Raw genomic sequence first — 21466 nt, forward strand, 5'->3', positions numbered from 1 at the left:
AACACAAGGAAGAAAGATACCACGAGCAAGATCCATCAGAACAGCAGACTACAAAAACAGACACACAAAGACTTCAGCTATTGGAATTATCAGAGACTATAAAGCAAATATGTTTACTATGTTCAAAGAAATAAAAGACAAGCTTAAAAATTTTTTAATTAAACTGAAAATTTAAATAAAAAGTGATTTGAGAAAGAATTAAATAGGGATTCTAGCACTGAAAAATTCAATACTTAAAATTAAGAAGTCAATGAACAAATTTAAATACAGATTAGACACAGCTGAATAGAGAATTAATAAACTGGAAGATAAATCAGAGGAAACTAGGATGCCTCATGGAGAGAGAAAATTATGAAAAATATAGAAATAACAATGAAATATAAAAATACAGTCAGAAATTTCAACTTCAATTTCAAAACTGATTCAAATTCAAGAAATTTCTATTTCAATCAATTGGGATCCAAAAAAGAGAGAAGAGAATGAACAGAGATAATTGCTGAGAATTTTCCAAAATTGATGAAATACAACTATCTATAGATATAATAAATCTAATGACCACAGGCAGACTAAATAAGAATCTGGTAATAATATTGCACATCTGATATAATGGCTCAACTTAGGAACTTCCTGTTAAGAGAAGCAGGAGAAGAAGTATGAAGAGAGGAGGAGGAGAAATATTTATTGTTTAAGCCTTTTTGAGCTTGGATAAGCCATTTTGAGTTTGGGTTCAGTTATCTGCAACCAAAAGCATCCAGATGATATTAATAACGAGAATAAAATATCCACCACTTATTGAATACCTACTATGTGACATGCACTCTACATAGATTTGAATTTTGTGTAATTCCCCACAAAGCCTTATGAGGTGGTATATATCAGTCAATATAGGCTTGGTAGACTATGGATACAAACCACTCCCTAAATCTCAATAGCTTCACAGAAAAGATGTTTATCTCTTGCTCATACTATATGCTCAACTTAGTTCAGCAGAGGGCTATGCTCAGTCATTCAGGGTCCCAGGCTAATGGAGGCTTTATACCCACACAGCTTCTACAAGTGATGAAACAGTGGGAGAATGAAGTAAGTAGTATATCGGCTTTTAGAGCTTACACTTGGAAATGAAACACTTAACTCTGCTCACATTTCATTGGCCAAAGCAAGTCACACGGCTAAAGGTGTAGGCAAGTGCAATCTTACCACGTGCCTGGAAGGCGGAGAGCTAGAAATGTTTAGTGAACAGCTCTTATGACTACCACAGATAGGTATTACCCTAATTCTCCAAATGAGGAAGGTGAGACTCAGAGACGTATTTAATACTTGTCAGAAAGATACATCAAAGATGTACTATATAATACATCTTCCTGAAGGTATTATTATTTTTTTATTGAGGTATAATTGACAAATATTAGTTTCAGGTATACAACATAAAGATTTGATATTTGTATACATTGTAAAATGGTCACCACCATAAGTCTAGTTAACGTCTGTCACCATACATCATTAGAAAAATTTTTCTTCTTGTGATGAGAACTTTTAAGATCTATTCTCTTAGCAACATTCAAATACACGGTATAATTAACTATAGTCGCCATGCTGTACATTACGTCCCCATGATTTACGTATTTTATAATTGGAAGTTTGTACCTTTTGACTCCCTTCACCCATTTTGCCTACCACCTATTCCCAGCCTCTGACAACCACCAATCTGTTCTCTGCATATATGAGCTTGGCTATTTATTTATTTAGATTCCACATATAAGTAAGATCATACAGTATTTGCCTTTCTCAGTCTGACTTACTTCACTTAGCATAAGCCGTCAGGGCCCATCCACATTGGCACAAACTAAAAGATTCCATCCTTTTTTATGGCTGAATAATACTCCATTGCATACATACATATATATACATTTTCTTTATCCACTTATCCATTGATGGACACTTAGGCTGTTTCCATATCTTGGCTATCGTAAATAATGCTGCAATGAACATGAGAGTGATATATCTTTCCAAGTTAGTGTTTTTGTTTTCTTTGGATAAATATCCAGAAGTGAAATTGCTAGATCATACAGTAGTTCTATTTTTAATCTTTTAAAGAACCTCCGTACTGTTTCTCATAGTGGCTGCACCAGTTTACATTCCCAGTGCAGGTGATATTATTAACGCAACTATTTGCCCCTTGCTGAGGGGGGTAGTGAAAAGAGAAATTTAGCAGTTATATGATCTCTAAGGAGCCAAGAAGAGTGCCCACCTGGGTCTCATCATGGCCTGTCCCAGAATTGCCACCCCCAGGGGCAGAGTATAGGACCAAGGCGACCAGGAGGCAAATACCCTAGTCCTTCCTTTGCTCCTTGTGCTAACTAGAGCCTTCCCTACATGGATAAGTTCCCACTATCTTATATATTCCAGGTGTTCAAAATGTGGTTAAGAGGGGGGAAAAAATAAGCCCATACAATCTGGTTGGCCATGCCAAGTTTCTTAACTTTGATCTTTGCAGATTCAGAAAGCTTGTCAAGGCAAAGGAGATGCAAACTGAGAGAGCTCTCAAGCCATCAAGTCCAAACACAGGAGAAGGGTCCATCTTGTTCTCTTAGGCCCTCAAGACCTTCCTATGAGGTGGATTTTCCAGCCTGTAATGTGCAGAACACTCCCCACCTGCTCCCACACTTATTGATGACACATTTGCCTCCACTCTCCCAGTACCCCACATCTATCGGCAGGCTCCCTTGGCTGCCCTTCCTGCTACACATGTCCTGCCTCTGCAAGCCCTGTCCAGCCTCCTGCAGACACAGTGGCATCTGTCTGAGATTCTTTCCCTGTGGCAGGGAAGGAGTCAACATCAGGGTTCTTATTTACTTATGTGTTGGTTTATTCCTACCCAGGGATGAGGCAGTGGTTAAGGGGAAGGGGGAAGATGAGGGAAGGCCCAGAAAAGAAGCTGTGGTGGGCCAGAGATTGGCAAAAGAAATGTCTCTATAATTTTAACTGCTTTCCAACCACATTGTCTCTAGCTGAGCCCCCTGGGGTGAAAGGTCTGTGTATTACTGGGGATGAGAGTTTGTAACCTTAATTGTGCCTCGAAGCATTTGGCTGTGTTCATCCTGAAACTTCCAGTAGAAAAAAAAAATGTGGTTTCCATTACAGTGTCACTGAGGGACTTGTACTGGGGTTGGGATCATTAAAATGAAAACACTGATGAGTAAGCCATGGCATTTTGTCTCCAAGACTTACGTCCTTCCTCCACCCCTGGCCCTGTACTTTATTTTGAGACAGGCTTAAAATAGTCTATAAAATATGGAGCTCATTATCCCATCTAACAGATTTCATTCGGCATAAATGGAGATTAAAAGCCTCACGCCAATTCCTCCTCTAAGCCTGAGTGTAGAAGGAAGACAGTCCTCTGCCTCTGCCCTGGACTGGGTTCTGAGTGCGATTCTGCAATAGACGGGGAGAGCCAGGAGGTGTCACTTCCAACTCCACTCAGCTTATTTTTCATGATAATAACAAGAGAGGATGGAGAAAGAAGTACAATCCTGCTTTTGGTGCTTCTTAGAAATTTTTCCTGGAGCCTTAAAAAGCAACTAGACACCCATCAAACCCATGAATTCTCCAGTCTTCCCGTTGTGCTACATACAATGACTACATCAAGGCTGTGAGCATGTTAAAAGGCACAGAATTGGGTTGAAACCACAGAGGAATATAATGGAAAGAGGCCTCGACTTGGAGTTTTTTTTGTCCTGGCTTCACATGTGGGCTCAGCCAATAACTAACTGACTTTAGGAAGTGAAATCATCTCTTTGGGCCTCAGTTTCCTCATCTCTTAAAGAGGTCTCTTCTAACTCTGACCCTTTCTTCTTTTGCTGGGGGTGCAATTATGGAGGCAAAGAGAGGGAGAAATAAAAGCCTCTTCTTACTCACCACTGATCTTCTTTGACCCAATACCATCTCTTGAACCAGTATATTCACTTTTTATCTGATCAAGCCCCAGCTTCTCTGATTACACTTTTCCTCTGAATCACTAGAGTGTTTGTGCTGCATTTTATCTCACCCTGAATGCCCTTTTCCCTTGCTCTATCCAAATCCTTAAAAATCTGAAAACTCAGAAGGACAGTGTGCTTAATAGTAAGTACATGCTGATGGCTTGAGTCATCAGTGTTTAGTGCATTCCAGGCACAGGTGTCATCTCCTCTCCATGGGTTCCCTGGAGGGCCCAGCATAGGGTTTTGTATAAGAGGTGGGAGGAGAGAATGATCTCTTGATTTCACAGACAGGCTCAAGCTTCTCCACTCATTAACAACAGTCCCCTCTGAGCAGTTCAATGGCAGAACATTCAGGTGATAGACCTCCCCCTGTGCCCCGACACTTGCTAGTTATGGGTCCGCTCTGAACCCCCTCAGTTATCTCAACTATACAATGAGAATAAGATCCCCTACATCACAGGGTTGTTGGAGATTTCAATGAAGCAGGTAAGAATCTATCCAGGGTCTTGAACTAGCCCACCTCTCCAATCTCAGCCCATGACATTGCCTGCTCTCTTGCTAAGAATATCAAGGCCATCTGAACTGCATTTCCTCATTTTTCCTTTTTTCTACTTAAAAATACCTTCTAAGCTCCCCCTTCTTCCTTCCTTTCAACAGAGGAAGCATTCTCTCTCCTCCAGTCTACCACTTCCATCTGCACTCTTTATTCAACTCACTCCTACCTCCTCCAGGTCACTGCTGCACTTTACAGCATTTATCCCAAGCTCTTATAAATTCAACTGTTGCTTGACTCGTGTATTGTCTGCCTCACTCACTAGAATGTCAACTTCATGAAGACTCCATGCCTTATTCATGTTGTATCCCTAGCAAATAGCAGAGGGCCTGGAATACTCTTGGTGCTCAATGAATATTTATTGAGTGATTTAATAAATCCATTTCTATTCATCAGTTTCAAACTTCTCTCTGTCATTGGCCCCCTCCCCCAGCTCAAACACATTCAGGCCTCCCTTTTTTAACAAAACTGTCACTTGACCCTAATGTCCCACCAGCCACCATTCTATTTTTACCTTGCATTTTCTGACATATTTCTCAAACAAACAATGTGTGCTTGCTGCTGCCTCATCTTCACCACCTCCTCCCACGGCAATCTGGTTTCTCCTCATCGAGGCTGCTGAAACAATGCTGTGAGTAGTCACCAGTGCCTTCTGTCCCAAACCTCTCAACATTGCCCCATCTCTCTGCAGATGGGGGTCCCTAGCTGTCCCTTCTCCTCGTATCCTGGCTTTCCTCCTATACTTAGGAATACCCTTCCCATCTCTTTGATCCTGTCTCCCCATGTCCACACTTTCCAAGATCAGTCTACACTCGCCCACTTTCCCCTATACCATCTACCTCGAGCTACTAGCAATTTCACTGTCACTGTTAGATAGATGACTCAAAATCATGCATCTCCCACCCTAACTGCTCTCAAGAAACATGGACATACTTAAATTGCATGAAGGAACTGGGCTTTTTGTGATACCATGTTATATCATTTTATGATTCTTTGTATTGCCAGCACCTGCCTGGTACATGGGAATGGTCCAACACATTTTTTTAATTGAACGCTACTACCCTGCCATCATTTGCATTTAACCTGTCATGCAAGCAAGAGTCTCCACAAGATGGCCCCAACCTTTCTCTCCAAACTTAACTCTTACCATGCACATGCTCCAGGCAGTCTGTACTTTCCGACTTCCATCCTTTAACTAAGTACCACTGAAGATTAACTCACTTCTCTCCATTTTATTCTACCTGCCATTGTATTATTTATTGTTATTTGTTATTGTCTATTTCCCCCACTAAACTATAAAGCTTCATGAAGACAAAAAATATGTCTTCCTCAGCATTGTATTCCCAGAGCCTTGAATAGGGCATAACATATAGTAGGTCCTCAGAAAATACTTGTTGAATGAGTATTTCCTCTTTCATTCAGACCCAATTATTTCTCCCTCTTGTGAATTTATAGCACTCATTTAGCAATTCACCATGAAATAATACCCTGTGGTATCACATAGATAAATCACAGGTGTTGCAGGTATATGATTTTTGCAGGTATTGTCCACACAGAAACATGGAACATTAAAGCTTGAAGGGATCCTCCTTATAAATAATCTGTCACTTGATACAGGGACCAATAGAGACTCAGAGAGGTTACTGCTAGTTCTTGATATCTCAAGAGTTTGAATTGTAAGCTCCCTGAGGGCAGGAATCCTACTTCCTACCCGCAAATGCTCCCTACTATACCTACGCCCTTAGTAGATACAATTACTACTGCCACCAATAACAATAATATTTGTTGCTTTGACCATTTCTTTGATAACAAGCCACCTCCATCCACAAAGTGAAGAGCACACCCATCACCTGCAGTGGGAATCCAGTTGGCTTTCTGACCATCCAGGGACACAGCTGCCCCACTGCCCTTGGCTCTCACCAATCACTGAATATGCCACAACAGAAGAACAGGCTCTGGGAGGCCATGCCACACCCAGGGAAGTGCTGCTGCACTGTTCTCACATCGCAGTAACCTCCACCCCCCTGGATGAAACACCACACCAGGACCTCACAGAGCAGCTATCGGTGTCCTTCCCCCAGGACTTGGCCTAGATATATCTTGTCTAGTGATCTCACACCACAGACAAGACATCCCAGTGATATACTCTACTCTCTGCTGATGGGGAGGTGGGCAGACACCCCAGTCTAATGCGCATGCTGGAGAAAAAGATTGGGGTCTCCCCACTTGTATGACAGCAGATATCGGAGAGAACTCATCCTGGATGGGATTGGGGGTCCTGGATCTTGACTCTTCCCTTGGTAGCTCTATAACTTTAGCAAAGTATTTAACCTTGAGAAGCCCGTTTCCTATCTTTGAAATGGGAACTGAAGTAACATATCTCAGAGAGACACAATGAGGACCAAGAGGGATAAGATGTGGAAATTGTCCAATCATCACAGTTCTCTTTTTTCTTCCTGAACAATGCCATGACAATCAGCACCTTCTTTTTGATCCTTGAAGAGTTCAGATACTCTGTTAGCCAAAGTGACTTATTAGGTTTCCTATTAGGATACGACCTTTAACGGGGTGTTTGGGTGAGAATACAAAGGGATGGTGGGACAAAGACCTGCCCTCAGGGAAGCTCCACTCTCAATGGAGGGAAAGGATCCCCCAGATGTAACTAAGCTCCTAAAAGCAACATAAATCTGGGAGGACTATATGCACTTACTGAGCACTTATTCATCCCAGGCACTGCCACACATACTAACTCCTTCAGTGCCCACAACAACCCCAAGAGGTGTAGGTGTATCCTTACTACCCACAGGAGCACACTGGGGATCATGGAACACCAGCCCTGCACCTAGGTGCCCACGTGTCTCTGAAGAGAACCAGGTATGAGTAATTGGGGCAGCTTTTTCTGGAGGACATAAGGGCTATGAAGTTTGGAAGGGGGAGGGTGTGGATTGACTGTAAGCAGGGGAGGCTTGGGGCACTTCAAGTGGAAGCACAGGAAAATATGAAGGTTGCTGGGGAGGTTCTGACATGGAGCCACAGGGAATTGTCCTGGGATGGTGTTTCAAGTGGTGTTGTGTTCAACCTGTTTATTGGACAAAGACCTAGTCCCTTTAGGAAAGTGGCTTGTGACCTTCAAAAGCCAGTTAAATAACGATAGGATATCTGTTTATGACTTAAAAAGCTAGCTGAAGTAACTTCTTTACCCATTATATGAATATTCAGCTCAATTGGGAAGATTATTACAACGTAAACCCCACTAATTAGAAAATTCCTAGTGCAGGAGAGCCATCTGACACTTTTCATACACATGCTATGTGCTTTTCTCTTCTTTTACCCCCTGAACATAGGAGGGAAGGAACAAGTCACAAAGGCTGGCCCAAAGAAGCCACACGTCACGCTGGACACACATATGCAACAGTGAACAGGAGCAGAACAAGCCAAACCAAGGGAGGATATCCAGAGTCCGTGGCAGGGTAGAGAGTGGCCACAAGCAGACAGACTAAGTAGAAACACAAGTCTGACCCAGTCAGGGGCCAGAGCTGGGCAGATTACTGACCAGCACGCAAGCCAAAGACAAGGTATCTCTCAGTGTGGGGAAACCAAGGGCCAGGAAGAGGCTGCAGGCATGGGAAGGACGAGAGCAAAGATCAGGGTGCCCAAGAGCCACGGCTATGAGGGCCAGCTGCCACTTGACCTTGCTTTGCACCTGGGCAGCATCAATCCTCGGATTAGAACAGCTGGGAGATTTGAAGGTTGAGGCAACAGAGAATGGCCACACAGGGAGAGGTGAACTTTATGGAGAAACACAAGTAAATTCCTGGCTGAACTAGAGCCCAACACCATGAAGACTTGAGGAAAGTTATTCTCCTTGCTGCCCATCTATACGGAAGGAGAAAGGGATTTTTCTTTCTCTAATTCTAACTGAAGATGGGTGGTGCCCACCTATTGGAGTTAAACTAAATGAAGAAGGAAAGGTTTTTGACATCTGCAGTGACAAACCACCATGCCAATCTCCAAAGCCCTCGGGTGATAAACCCAAAGCTGGGACCAGACAACATCCTGGAGCACAGGTAAATTTTTTTCCTAGGAATATGAAGGAAAGTCAAGGTTTAGTTAGATAGTGATGGGAAATGATTGAAGTTTCTGAAGAAAGTTGCATGAACTATACCCAAAGGATTCTGTTCTTCTAAATTTTGTTCCTTAGTTCATTCCTGTGTTTACTCCCGTGTTTACTATTCTCATAACCTGACTGATTTTCTCATTTACTCTGTTACTTTGCTGAAGAGTCATTTTTGCCTTTACTCTCCGGCGTTCACACTAACGGATGGGAAGGAGCAATCCTCAATCTGGCTGCCCTTAGAATCACCTGCAGAGCTCTTAAAACACGCCAGTGTCCAGCCCCCTTTCCAGTGACTCTGATTTAATAGGCCGGGGGTGGCAGGTGGGAAGGGAGGAACCAGATATTGCACTTTCTAAAGCGCCTGATGATTCTACTGTTCATCCAGGGATGAGAACGAGTTGATTTCTGGTCTAGAATCCAAAGCACTTTGTGGTAGCTACAGGAATGTGGACAAAACATTAAGAAGAAATTAGCTGTGTAAAACCTACATGGTAAATTCAACATATCACTGAAGTTTTCCCACATATCAGTCATTTTTGTACTTCTGTCACCATTTCACCATATCCACATACCTCCTACAGTTTTCTTGATACTGCTTTAAACTGACTATTTTTTACTTAAATTTATTTATTTATTTTTGGTGAGGAAGATTAGCCCTGAGCCAACATCTGTTGCCAATCCTCCTCTTTATGCTTGAGGAAGATTGTCCCTGAGCTAACATCTGTGCCAGTCTTCCTCTATTTTTTTGTACGTGGGACGCCACCAGAGCATGGCTTGATGAGCAGTGTGTAGGTCCATGCCCAGGATCCGAACCCATGAACCCCAGGCCACCAAAGCAGAGCACGTGAACTTAACCACTACACCACCAGGCTGGTCCCTTAAATTTATTTTTAAAAGAAACTAGTGAACTGGGGGTAATGGCAAGGTGACATAAAAAGGCAGGAGCAAAAGAAGAGACAGTAGCTGCTGAGAGGAAAAGGTGCTCAGAATTAGAAGGCAGGGAGAGGCAGGAGACCCAGGATGCATGGAGCAAAGCTGGCTCAGGTATAAGGGTGAGAAAGGATGAAAGCTTGGCGATGGGTTGGAGAATAACAGAGGAAGACCAGAGAACGGACTTGCAGGCACCAAGTGGTATGAGGTTGTGCCTTTAAAGGAGCCCTAGGGACTGAGGGAATAAGGAGGCTGGAGGAGGCAGACATCCGGAGCCAGAGATGAAGGCAAGACAGAGTGTGAGGCCCAGGCAGGGCTGGTGGAAATGAGGGGAAATCTGAGGAATGGGTGGGGCTAAGGAGGGCCTGCACAGGATGGGGTGTGGGCAGGGGGATGGACAGAGCAGCAGAACAGACACTGGACAGAATGGATTGTCCTCCAGATAGTGCCAGGCAGCGACCAGCAAGAGACCCTCCAGTGACATGTAAATCGCCTAAACTCATTTCATGTACAACCAGTGGTGAACGTTCCCACATGCTGGGAAACACAGCCCAACGCTCCAAGAAGAAAGAGCATCAGTCTTTTCAGTCTTCTCCTTTCACCACCAAAAAAACTTACATGCAAACAAAGGAATGTAAACCCCCACCTCACTTGTCAGGTCCCATGGATACGCCAAAACTCAACAACAAAAAAAAGCAATGTTACTTCTCTTATATACCACTCATGTTTCACATCTGATGAGCTCCTTTCTTTTGATGGACAGTCCCCACGATAGGAACCATTTCCTTAGTCACTGTCTGTAAGCACAGAACACAATCGGCAGAGTTGACAAATGCCCAGCAACAAACACTGTAAAAACAGCGTCTACTATTAATGAAATAAATCATCAAAATAATCATGTCTGAGTCAGCCAGCAGTTCATTATCCTATAAGTCCTTACAAACAGTTAAGTACGGCCCTAGAAAACAATTCCTTTTACTTGTTAAAATTCTTACCCTTAACTGAACAATGATGTGGGCGACAAAAGGTTTGTCTACAATCACCAAGGATACCCTGTCATTTCTTTGTGAAGTTTATTTCCGCTCCATGGTGTATTCTAACGTTTCCTCCCTTTTCCTAGGTGTGTCAAATCACAGATTCATTTATCCCCAGTCACAGCCAAGAGAATGACTCAGGCTGGCACACAGCTTGTCAATTATTTCAATTTCCTGGGCTAAACTCATCATTTCCCATTTCTTCTAATTTCTTATTCTCTCCTCACTTTCTTGAGGCCTGTTACTTTCAAGATGACAAGAGGCATGACAATGACGAGGGTGAAATGACACAAAATCCTAAAACAGATGAAGGAACCTAAATTCTGTTTACACTAAAGAGAAGTCTAGGAGAATTTTGTTCACTGTCCAGAAGGATGGGTTCATTATTCATCTATCCATTCATTCAAAAAATATTGATTGAGCATCTCTCATGAGCTAGCTCAGTCTAGCATGCTGTTTTAACATGCCATTGTCTATACAATGGTATACAATGTCTATACAATGTTAGCTGACATTAGTTACTAGAGATGTTGCTATATCCAAAAATGCCACTTGAATATGGAAGTGGGTGTGCACACACGTACATGTGTGATACTTTGATATCCATTAACCAGAACTGGGCAACATAATCAACACCCAACCCTCGAAAGCCTGGAAATAAGTTGCACTGCACAGTCAGGAGCTGCTAGTCTAAAGCTTCACATTAAAGAAAACCCTAGAGAGATTGTTTACGAAGACCATAACTTTCCTATTACAGCCAAACACGCATGGAAGAACACACAATTCTGGCAACCAACTTTTGCTAATCAAGGGGATGGGTCAATCCATCAATCCATAAATTCATTAACCTGATATTTCTAAGAATGCCTGACACTTTTATATACACTAACACAATAAATTTCCCCAAAATTCTATAGGATAGATACATTATTAATATTCCTGTTTTTCAGATTAACAAACTGAGGGTCAGTTTGAGGGTAAATCATTTATTCAAGCACCCTTAGAAATTACTGGAGCCAGAACTTGCACCTAAGTTTGCCATTCATGGATTCAACCACTTTCTAAAAAATAAAAATAAATTAGTAGTAGTATAGCTTATACATTAAGATCTAGTTTCTTCTTATAATTAGCATCATATGTTAGTTGAATCTTCTTGTAATTCATGTAAGTATAAACTGTCTCTAAGTATCGAACAACTCCTATTTGGATTTTTCTCAGCTCCTGGTTGTTACATACCACCTGTTCCTGTCCTTCCCAAGGAGTCTGTGGGAGAGGGAGAATTAACTGTCTTGGTAATGAAAACTAACACTGAGGGGGTACTTTCTTCATGCGAGGCACTGCAATAAGTATTCCACTTGTGGTTTCTTATTTAACCCTACAGCACTCCTCTGAGTTGGTGCTACTATTATCATCATCATCCCCTTTTACAATGAAAGAAAGAAGGCACAAAGAGGTTAAGTAACTTGCCTGAGGTCACACAGATAACGGGACTCACGGTGGTCTCCCTGCCCTTCCCCTAGTCTACAATCTCCACCAGGAAGAAGTTCTGACTCTCTCCTAACACTCTCATCTCAAGCCTGGGCTCCCGCTGGTCTGTTTCTCAGTGCAAGTGAGAGACTGCTTTTCACATGTTCGGTTTCCTCCATCTTTGATTTCTCCCCAGTAGGAGCCCAGGTTCACCTGCTCCGTGCAGCTCTCTTCCTCTACCTGGTTCTGACCTCCTGGCGCGCCACAGACTGCCCCTGATGGAAATGAACACACCTTGGGGTGTGCAGTGTAGCAGGGCTTCCCCAGCACCATCTTTTCCATCAGGAGTTTGACCTCATTCTTATCAAAACCTCTTAAAGGAGCCAAAGCTTTTAAAAATAGCACTAAACATTTTTTTTCCTTTTAATATTTGCTTTTATTTTTTATTAACATTTTTTAAAAAATCAATTACTCAACCAAGTTAAGTGGCTCTTCCTTATAACAGAATGTCTGGATTTGTGTCCCATTACCTGGAGATTTGAATCACATTAATATTTGATGGTGAAATGTATGAAGGTCAGATTAACCTGAGGAATAAAATGGACTTTCCCTTCCCTCTCCACTAACTGCAAATTCTGTGCCAGCTCTGTGTACAGATGACCCATAAAGGGAGATGTCCCCAGGACAGGTGCTACAGCTCCATGATGCTGCCAGGCATGTAAGGATGAAACAAACACCAATAAAGCACCTACTGTGCACCAGACATTATGTGTTTCACATTATGAATTAATTCCACAAGAACCCTAGCAGATAGGTCTCACCATGCCCATTTTACAGATGGGGAAACAAGCTCGGAAAGGTGCTATCAATCAGCCTAAAGTCACAGAGCTGGTAAGTGGCAGAGCCGAAATGGGAGCCTGTGTCTGCTGGTCCCCAGCTTCTTGCCGCAGGGACCATTCTCCTTGCTGTACTGCTTCTCAGAGTGCTCTATCAAGAGCCTTGAGAGACAGGGCTTCACTTGTCTTTGACTACAGTACTGAGCTTGATGATAAACCCAGCAAGAAATGAGATCCTGATATGCAGATGCTCCCCAAACAGCCCTGTGCTGCCAGTGACCAGTTGGGTCACAAATGTCCCCAGGAAAACAGCTTTTCTTTACTTTCCATGGGTTGGCTGTTTCATTCCTACTTCTCTCTCTTCTTGCTCTCTGCTCCCCTCTCCGCTGTGTCTTTCTGTGTGTGTGTGTGTGTGTCTCTGTTTCTGTCTCTCTCTGTGTATGTGAGTGTATACCTCCCTCTGTCTCTCTCTCTTTCACACACACACACACACACACACACACTCAGGAATACCTCGATCCAGCAGCCGGAGCAAGCGGAGATACCAGAGATACCACTGGTCCCAGAAGCGGTCCGTCATCCCACCCTGAACTCATCCTTCACAGCCAGTCCCCTCAGCAGAGCCTCGTCCCACCGCCGCTGACTCGAGGAGGCCGGAATTACTTGACGCTCGGCTTGCGCACAGGCTGCTCTGAGCAAATGCCTGCCTGAGAAGACAGCCACCGGTCCTCCCACACAGAGGCTGACTGTGCCGGGAGCCCGTTTCACAGCAACAAAGGAACAAGTGCAGAACACCGCAGCCTCACGCAGACTGAGCCTGCATGGGCCCGAGAGGAGGTCAGAGATGCGGGGGAGGGAAGCCATAGAGGCCTTTCTCAAAGAAGCGAGGTTAGAGGTGGTCTTGGGAATGAAAACCCACAGCCAAGGCCGTGTCTTGAATTTCATTCCAGGATCTCCCGCCATCCTGGCTTCCCCTGCCTCCCACACCATAGGCTAGCGGCTCCCCTAATAGGACGGGGGTGGGAAGCCAGGAGCTCAGCCATCCTGGACTCTGAGGCCAGCCCAGAAGACCCACAGCCTCACTGCCCAGCTCCACAGGAACACAGAACTCCCTTCCCAGGACTGCTAGACCCATGCAACCAGAAAAAGGCCACAGACCCTTCCGCCCTAGGTCCGTTCACGGATCCTGCTATAGTGGAGAAAACATAGGCTCTGGAGTCGCATAGTCATGGGTTCGAATCCTGATACTACTTAATAGCTGCCTGGCCTGGATCAAGTTACTTCAACTCCCTAAGTCCCAACTTCCTCCTCTGTAACCTGGGGAACAGTATCTTCCTCACCGAGCTATTGTGAGGCTCCAAGGAAAGGAAGAAGATGACACTTCTGGTACAGCACTGGGAGCCAGCAGTGCTCAAGCGTTGGCCCCCGCCCGCCTCTTGACAGATTCCCAGTTCTCACATGTCCATCCATGCCATGGGTTCCTACCTTCATGCCTTCGCTCCTGCTCTTCCTGCCAATGGCATGCCGTCCCCACTCCCCCACTTCATCAGGGCCAAATCCTCCTGATTTTTCCAGTATCTAACTCAAAGGCCACAGCATCCGGGCAGCCTTCCCTGGTCTTCCCCCTGTATCCTGCATTTCACTTTCTCCTTTGGATAGGACTCTGCTCCCTTACTTGATCAGAAACTCCATGACGACAGGATCTGTTTTGCAATCATCGTTCTGTCCCCCAGAGTACCTCACATAGTGCCTTGAACTTTTTAAGTGCTCAAGTATTTACTAACCAAATGAATGAACCAGCAAGTGAGTCTGGGTACCCCACACAATTTTATTTTAATGGCAGGAAAAGGCATGGACCGCAGGGCCTCCATCCCTGAGCGCTGCCTGAGGCCTATAGAAAGATGACAGGGCATCCCATCTTTGCCCTGCTGGGGACCCATTTCACAGTGGACTGGCCACCAACACAGTGAGACTGTGCCCCTGGTAACTGGGAGTCCTGCTCACAGAGGCAAAACCCCGGGGGACCCCAGGTCTAGGACAATCTTGTACTCTAAGCCTAAACACTACCCAGCAGCCATGTACACATTCATCACAGCTTTTGTTTCAGCCTACGCCATGCCAGCAATGTCTTCTCACTGTCCTAATAGAAACATTGGCATCCCGGGCCTCCTGGTCTCCATCGGGCAGCTGGCAGAAGCAGACCCCCCTCAGCATCAGCTCCTCCTGGGGGCTTAGGCCTCCAAGATGAGAGAGGCTGCAGATTCAGACAGAACTCAGACTGGGGAGGAGGCATGTCACGGGCCAGGAGCTCGGAGGGAGAGGGAGAAAGTGAGCAGAGCCACAATCTCCACTGGCCTGCCCCTGCCTCAGCGCCACCACCGCCAGCACTTCCTTGTTAAAGGGCAGCTTTGGGACTGAGCAGACACCACTGCCCAAAAGCTACCTCTCAGGCTCTGTTAGTATTATTTTGTTATTACCTTAAATGGACAAGACTCCAGTGTGTAGTTAACACAAGAATGCAAACCCCTCCTCCTCTCTCTCCAGAGAGAAGCACACTGACTCCAGCCTCCCCCTTCCTTCATGAATAACAAGATCCATCCTTCAGGTGTGGCTAGCGCTTTTTAGCTCACAGAGTACTTTCACATCCATCAGCATCTCTGGGCCCTTAACAGCCCTGCAAGTCCCATAGGATGAGAATCTACTGAAGAGAAAACTCATGTGCCAAGAGGTTAAATAACATGCTTATAGTCAAATGCCTAGTAGGTGACTAGGCTGAGAAAGAAATATGTGCCATCTCTCTCCTCCCAAAGAGAGTTTCTGGGGCTCTGGATTGTTCCCTGAGGAGTTGTGACATCTTTCATAGAGAATGGAAGCCCTCACAGGAGGGCAGCATCTCCAGGCAATGCTGACATACGATGGGCACAGGCTGGGTAGAGGGCCTGCTGTGGCCACTTACTGACCAACGGCCTTTCATTTTTTTCTTTGGCTCCTGGCTTGTGCCTGCCAAGCGACAGCATCTCCAAATAAGAATGCCCAAAGCGGCTTTCCCTAACACAACTTGGGAGAAAGCTGAAATGGGAGAGGTGGACCCATGGTTCCCCCCACTCAGGAGACCTAGACAGATGGACTGTGAGGCAGAGAGTCCCAGGGACCGTGTGGACACCGTGTAAACCAGACTACTCTGATGGTGCTAATACTACTATTCCGCTTCCCACTCCTGGGCTCGGAGAAGGAAGCTGGCCCTGTTCCCTTCCTTCTAGTAATCAAGGGCAAAACATTCCACATAGCCTCATTTTCAAAGAAAGAAAGGGAACAAAGATGTTCAAGAACAATATGAGTGCAAGCACTTCCTCCCAAAACTGTGAAGCTAGGAACACAAGCATTACCTGTTGGGTCAGGCCCAGTATGAACCCATTCAGCCAGGAATTTTACTAAAGATTGGCTTCAATCCATCAAGCTGGGCTCCTTGGAGCTCCCCAGCCCACCACTGCTCGTTTCTCCATCTCCCACAGAGTCTCATAAGTCTTACTCTACATGCAGCCCCTCCAGAAGTTGAATAAAATGGTCCAAGAGACTGTCAAAGTTGCCATTTAGTCACAGTGCAATGAGAAAGGACGAGATATTGGCCAGGAAAGAGCTTTATTAGGTTTTTGTTGTTGTTTTGTCTTAAACAATGTTTCTGCAGTGGCTCCTTCTTTCATCATGGCCAAAGCAAGCACGGTCGTTGGTGTGGTTCCTCCAGCCCATCCAGCTGGCCACAGGGACCTGTTCTCCAGGGATAAGCTGCATTTCCAGTGACAGCCTGTCCATTCCAGGGGGCCAGTGCCCGTCTGGATGACCACCCGTTACTCGATGGCACAAGATACATGTGTTCCCTTCTCTTCGCTGTTCCTTCTTCTTAACTTGGCACTGTTCTTTCTCCCTCTCTCCACCCGCCCCAACATGAAAACACTGTGTTCCCGATCAGATAAAGCCAGCACAAGTGTATGGAGCAGAAGGCAAGCAGCACGGAGGGAGGAGAGAACCAACCATGTCCCAAATCTTTCCCACTCATCTCCTGGGACAACAATGACCACGGTTCCCACAGCACCACTGGCTGGCTCCTCGGACACATGGGGATATCTAACAAGTGCAGGCCACACAGGAGGGGATACAGTTGCTAGTGTCTGCGTACCAGAGTGAAGACTGTCTGCCAACATGTTCGCCCCCCGCCCCACCCCAGGAAGTGGGCTCCACCAGGCTGCCATTTTGCCCTGCAAGCTGTGCTTCTGTTGCAACATGAATCAAACACTCCAGCAGACACCATCCTCAGCCACCTCCCACACCACTTCTGTCCCATTGGTGATTTGCATCTGATTGGTGAAATGAAGCCTATGGCAATGCACTCTCGGCGACATCATCCATGAGATGGGATGGACACCCTCCAGACTCCCCTATGAGAGCCTGGTGTCCCCAGGTGAACAGGTTCCTTCGGTCCACACCTGAGGACAACACCTAAGGTAAGTATCACCTAACACACCAAAATTCAAGTCCACCTCTCCCAGGAGGCCTTTCCCAGCTAACCTCATTCATTCTCTATCTCCGAGGCTCTCAAAGTTTAATGGGCAGCAGAATCACCTTAGAGGGTTGGTTATCCCTGCAGATAACTAGGCCTCACTCCCAGAGGCCTGCATTTTTAACAAGCTCCCCAGGTGATTCTGAAATGGTGATCTCTCTGCTTCTGGCCCTGCTCTCCTCCGTAGTGCTGTGAAGTCACAGCACTGACTTCACTTAACTCTCTTGGTTGAATTCTAGAGCGTACCCCATCTCCCCACACATCCTAAGCATCCAGAGTCCTGAATTTGACTAGTTTCCTGGAAAGTAAAGGGAGGTCCCACCTCCCCTCCAGGCCCAGGAGAGGGCCCCAGGTGGAGAGGTTGAGGAACTGGAAGCCAGGAGACAGAGAAAACAGCCTCATCCTCTCCACAGGCTCCAGAAAGCGTTCATTCCACCCTGCTCCACCGCACATCTGTACAGTGGCTTTAAATGTCACCTCAAATATCAGGCCAGGCAGCAGGAGGGAAAGGCTGAGCTCATTAGCTTGCCTTGCCCTGGCTTTTGTGTCGCTTTCATCCTTGCTCACCTCCAACCTCCGCTGAGATCTTTAACTCTCCCTTGGCGGAGGGAGCCCTAGCTCATGAAGACCTCACACAACCTTTCACCACACCAGGCTCCAAACCAAATTGCCAAATGGGGGAAAGCTCCCCTCCTTTCCCCCTTCCCCTGAGCAGCGAGCGTTCCCTCACCAGTGGATGGAACCCCCACATAGCCCTGAATCACCAACCACAGCACGCCATCCCAACACCCCGCCCCATCTCCCGAGAGCCAGACCCTTCCCCTCTTTCTCTGCCTTTTCAAAGCTCACCCATCCTGGGCCTGTGAAAAGTATCACGATAATCTCATCCCCTTTAAGGTTTCCATGACCAAAGCTTAATATTTAGGCCCTGGGGGAACATTTACCTTTTGGCAAGAGGTATTGCCTTAGGTCAGAGGAAGGACAGTGGAGGTCCAGGCCTTGGATAAGCAGTGATGGGGTGGACATTAGGGGCAGGGACAAGGGTCCATGACTCTCTTCCCCAAGCCTTCACAGGCATTTGCCTGTCCGGCCATCCTCATGGGGGCACCTCAGAGGAGCTGGAGCCTTTTCACCTCCCTAACTCACGCCCCTGGCCTCTGTTTCCTACGCAGAACATGGCCACCTGGGAGGCCGCCTTCTCCAAAGCACCTACATTGTAAAGTAGTTCTTCTTAAAAATAAAAAGGGCTAATAAACAGTTGGAGTGAACAGCTCGGAACCTGACCCAGGAGGCCTAGGTAATCCAGAGAGGTCATTATCGCCTTCTACGCTTCCCTCCCAGCCAGGGAGGTGGCGCCTCCATCTTTCTTCCACTGAGAGTAGTTTCTTCACCCATCAAAGGATGTGTGTGACTTGATGCCATAAGGGCCCCTGAAGCCTCGGGGTCCACTGCCCTGAGATTTGGTCTCTCCTAAGTGTCCCTCCCATCTCTCAATTCCCACAGTTCACCAACATAGAATCAGGAAAACCTAAGTTGTCTGTCACCACAGATGAAACCTCTTACCTCACCAGCCCCTGGGGGCCCTACTGTGGAGCATTCTCTCTCTTCTCCTCCCTTCACCCCACACCCTTCTCCGTCTCCTCCAAGAACTTTCCACATAGCCCCCTCGGCACATCTGCCCAGTAAAATCAGACACTATACTATGATGAGTGGGGCTGATAACAATGAATGTGAAGTTCAACAGGATCGAAAAGAGCCCAGTGTACCATCAAAAAAATAATAAATTTTGGTGAGCATATATTTAGAACTAAACATTCTTCCTATATTGTTGGATTTTTTTTCTTTTTTGGAAAATGTATAATCTGTGTGTATTCCATAAGGCAACCCATGACTGCATCAGAGTATTTGACCCCCATGAATGCCCTGACCCCTTCTTCCTGTCCCCCTGACACACACACACCAGGCTGGACAGGAGAGTAGCAGCACACTAGCCAATTTGAATTCTCTCTTCCTTGGCTCTTATTTTCAAAAAGAGAAGAATCAGTTGCCATGATCCCTTTACTTTGCAGCAAATGAATTCTGCTTACGGTTCTTAAAAATAACCAATTGCATAAATTCTATAGAGAATCTCTTTATAACCTGTTTATACTGTTAATTTGAAGCCTTCCTGCTCTCGGGAAAGGGCACGAGCTTTGCAATCAGACCAAGTGGGTTCAAATCTCAGATGTTTTTCCAGCTGACTGGGAACTTGAGGAAAACCACTTACCTTCCCTAAATCTGTTTCTTCATCTATTGGATGAAACAAGGCTGATCTTACAAAACTTGAATAACCTTCATGAGGAAAAGACGAAATAACATACATAAAATACTAAGCCCTGGACCTAACACACAGTAGGTGCTCCATGAAGTTAGTGCATTCTCCTCCAGTGGAAGACAAGTTCCTGTCAGGTCGGAATTCTCAATTCATTGGACCCAAGTGGACAGACAGACCAGTAAAAACAGCATTAGCTTTGCCACTGAGGACCGCTCTAAGCCAAGTGGCCCTTATGAAGTCCTGAGTTAAGGACAAGCCACAGCTCCAAATCCCCCAGCTTCTCCACCTGCCCTTCAGGTAGGGGCAGATTCCTAGATGTGTTTGCCCAACTGCCCCAACTCACCTGGCTTCCTCCCTCTGCCCTAACACAGGTTGGAAAGATCCAAGAAATTCAATTATGAAAAATCCTTTGACTATGCCCACAGGAACCATGTGCACAACCCTCAGCACTGAGGAAACAGGAGGCTCTGTGGAGCTCCCTGACGGAGTTTCCATGTAAGAGCTTCCCTACAAGTCCATCAGGCCTGCCCTGGCAGCATGCACACAGGAAAGCCCGGCTAAAGACATCCATGTAGAAAACAAACTATAAAACTCCAAGAAGAAAAACTCTCATAGTCTTAGGTTGGGAAGGTTTTCCTAAGTAAGACACAAAGCTCAACAAATTGGCATGCATATGCATTTCTTTACTCTCTGGGAGGACAGACGAATCCCGGAAGGAGAAAGAGGGCCGCACAGCAGCATGGAAAGGAATACATTTCACTGTGTATCTGTTTATACCTTTTGAATTTTGACCTTTAGACTATATCAGCTAACTTTTTAAAAGACATTTTCAGATGATAGAGTCAAGAATAAATAAAACTGTTCTTGGAGTCCAGCTGCCATGGTGTCAGAAGCCCAAGCCTCATGGAAAGGCCACATGGGAAGACCACATGAAGGGGATCCAAGGACCCAGGCTGAGAACCTCAGCCAGTCCAGTCCCACCCACACCAACAGCCAGCCACATGAGTGAGGCCACTCTGGAGCCTCCAGCCATCTCAGCCCCCTGTCAGACACCATGTGAAACAGAAGAACTGCCTGGTCAACCCTCATAATCGTGAGAAATGATCAACTGTTGTCCTAAGCCACTAAGATTGGGGGTGATTTGTCACAGGGTAATAGATGAATGAAACAGTCATTGGTACACAGACAGCAGTTAAAGCCACAAGATTGAATGAGATCACCAGGAAGTGTTGAAAAGGATGGTACCTTATTTCATCTAGGAGACAAAAGCACAGCTAGTCTTGGGGCCAGCTTGGTGGCGTAGTGGTTAAGGTCACATGCTTCACTTTGGCCTGAGGTTTGCAGGTTTGGATCCCAGGTACCAACCAACACCACTCATTAAGCCATGCTGCGACAGCGTCCCACACACAAAATAGAGGAAGATTGGCACAGATGTTAGCTCAGCGACAATCTTCCTCAAGCAAAAAGAGGAGGATTGGTAACAGATGTTAGCTCAGGGTGAATCTTCCTCACCAAAAAAAAAAAAAAAAAAAGCATGGCTAGTCTTAGGACCATATCCATTTATCAGCCTATCTTGGAATTAGAATTCTGAAAACAGAGTTGTCACAGGAGGTGTCTAATTAATATGCTTGCCTGAATTAAAAAGAAGTCACACTTTCTCTGACAGGAAGTAAATATGTCTGA

At 45.6% G+C, this 21466-nt stretch overlaps 1 protein-coding gene across 38 annotated transcripts in view; it reads right to left on the minus strand.

The window, feature by feature from the left end:
* Nucleotides 1-21466, minus strand: part of KALRN (kalirin RhoGEF kinase) — a 635442-nt gene that overhangs the window by 557679 nt on the left and 56297 nt on the right. For 6 of the 38 annotated variants that reach the window (XM_070583674.1, XM_070583670.1, XM_070583669.1 and 3 more), the window contains exon 1: nucleotides 13428-13651. The exons of 28 other annotated variants lie outside the window; for them this stretch is intronic. In XM_070583674.1, coding sequence (XP_070439775.1) covers nucleotides 13428-13494 — 67 coding nt within the window. In that variant the 5' untranslated portion in view covers nucleotides 13495-13651. Of the gene's footprint in view, nucleotides 1-13427; nucleotides 13652-21466 lie in introns of those variants that run through there. 4 more of the 38 variants (XM_070583678.1, XM_008514702.2, XM_070583698.1 and 1 more) reach the window with 1 other exon arrangement.

This window comes from Equus przewalskii, chromosome 18 (genome assembly GCF_037783145.1).
Source record: "Equus przewalskii isolate Varuska chromosome 18, EquPr2, whole genome shotgun sequence".
Classification (NCBI taxonomy): Eukaryota; Metazoa; Chordata; class Mammalia; order Perissodactyla; family Equidae; genus Equus; species Equus przewalskii.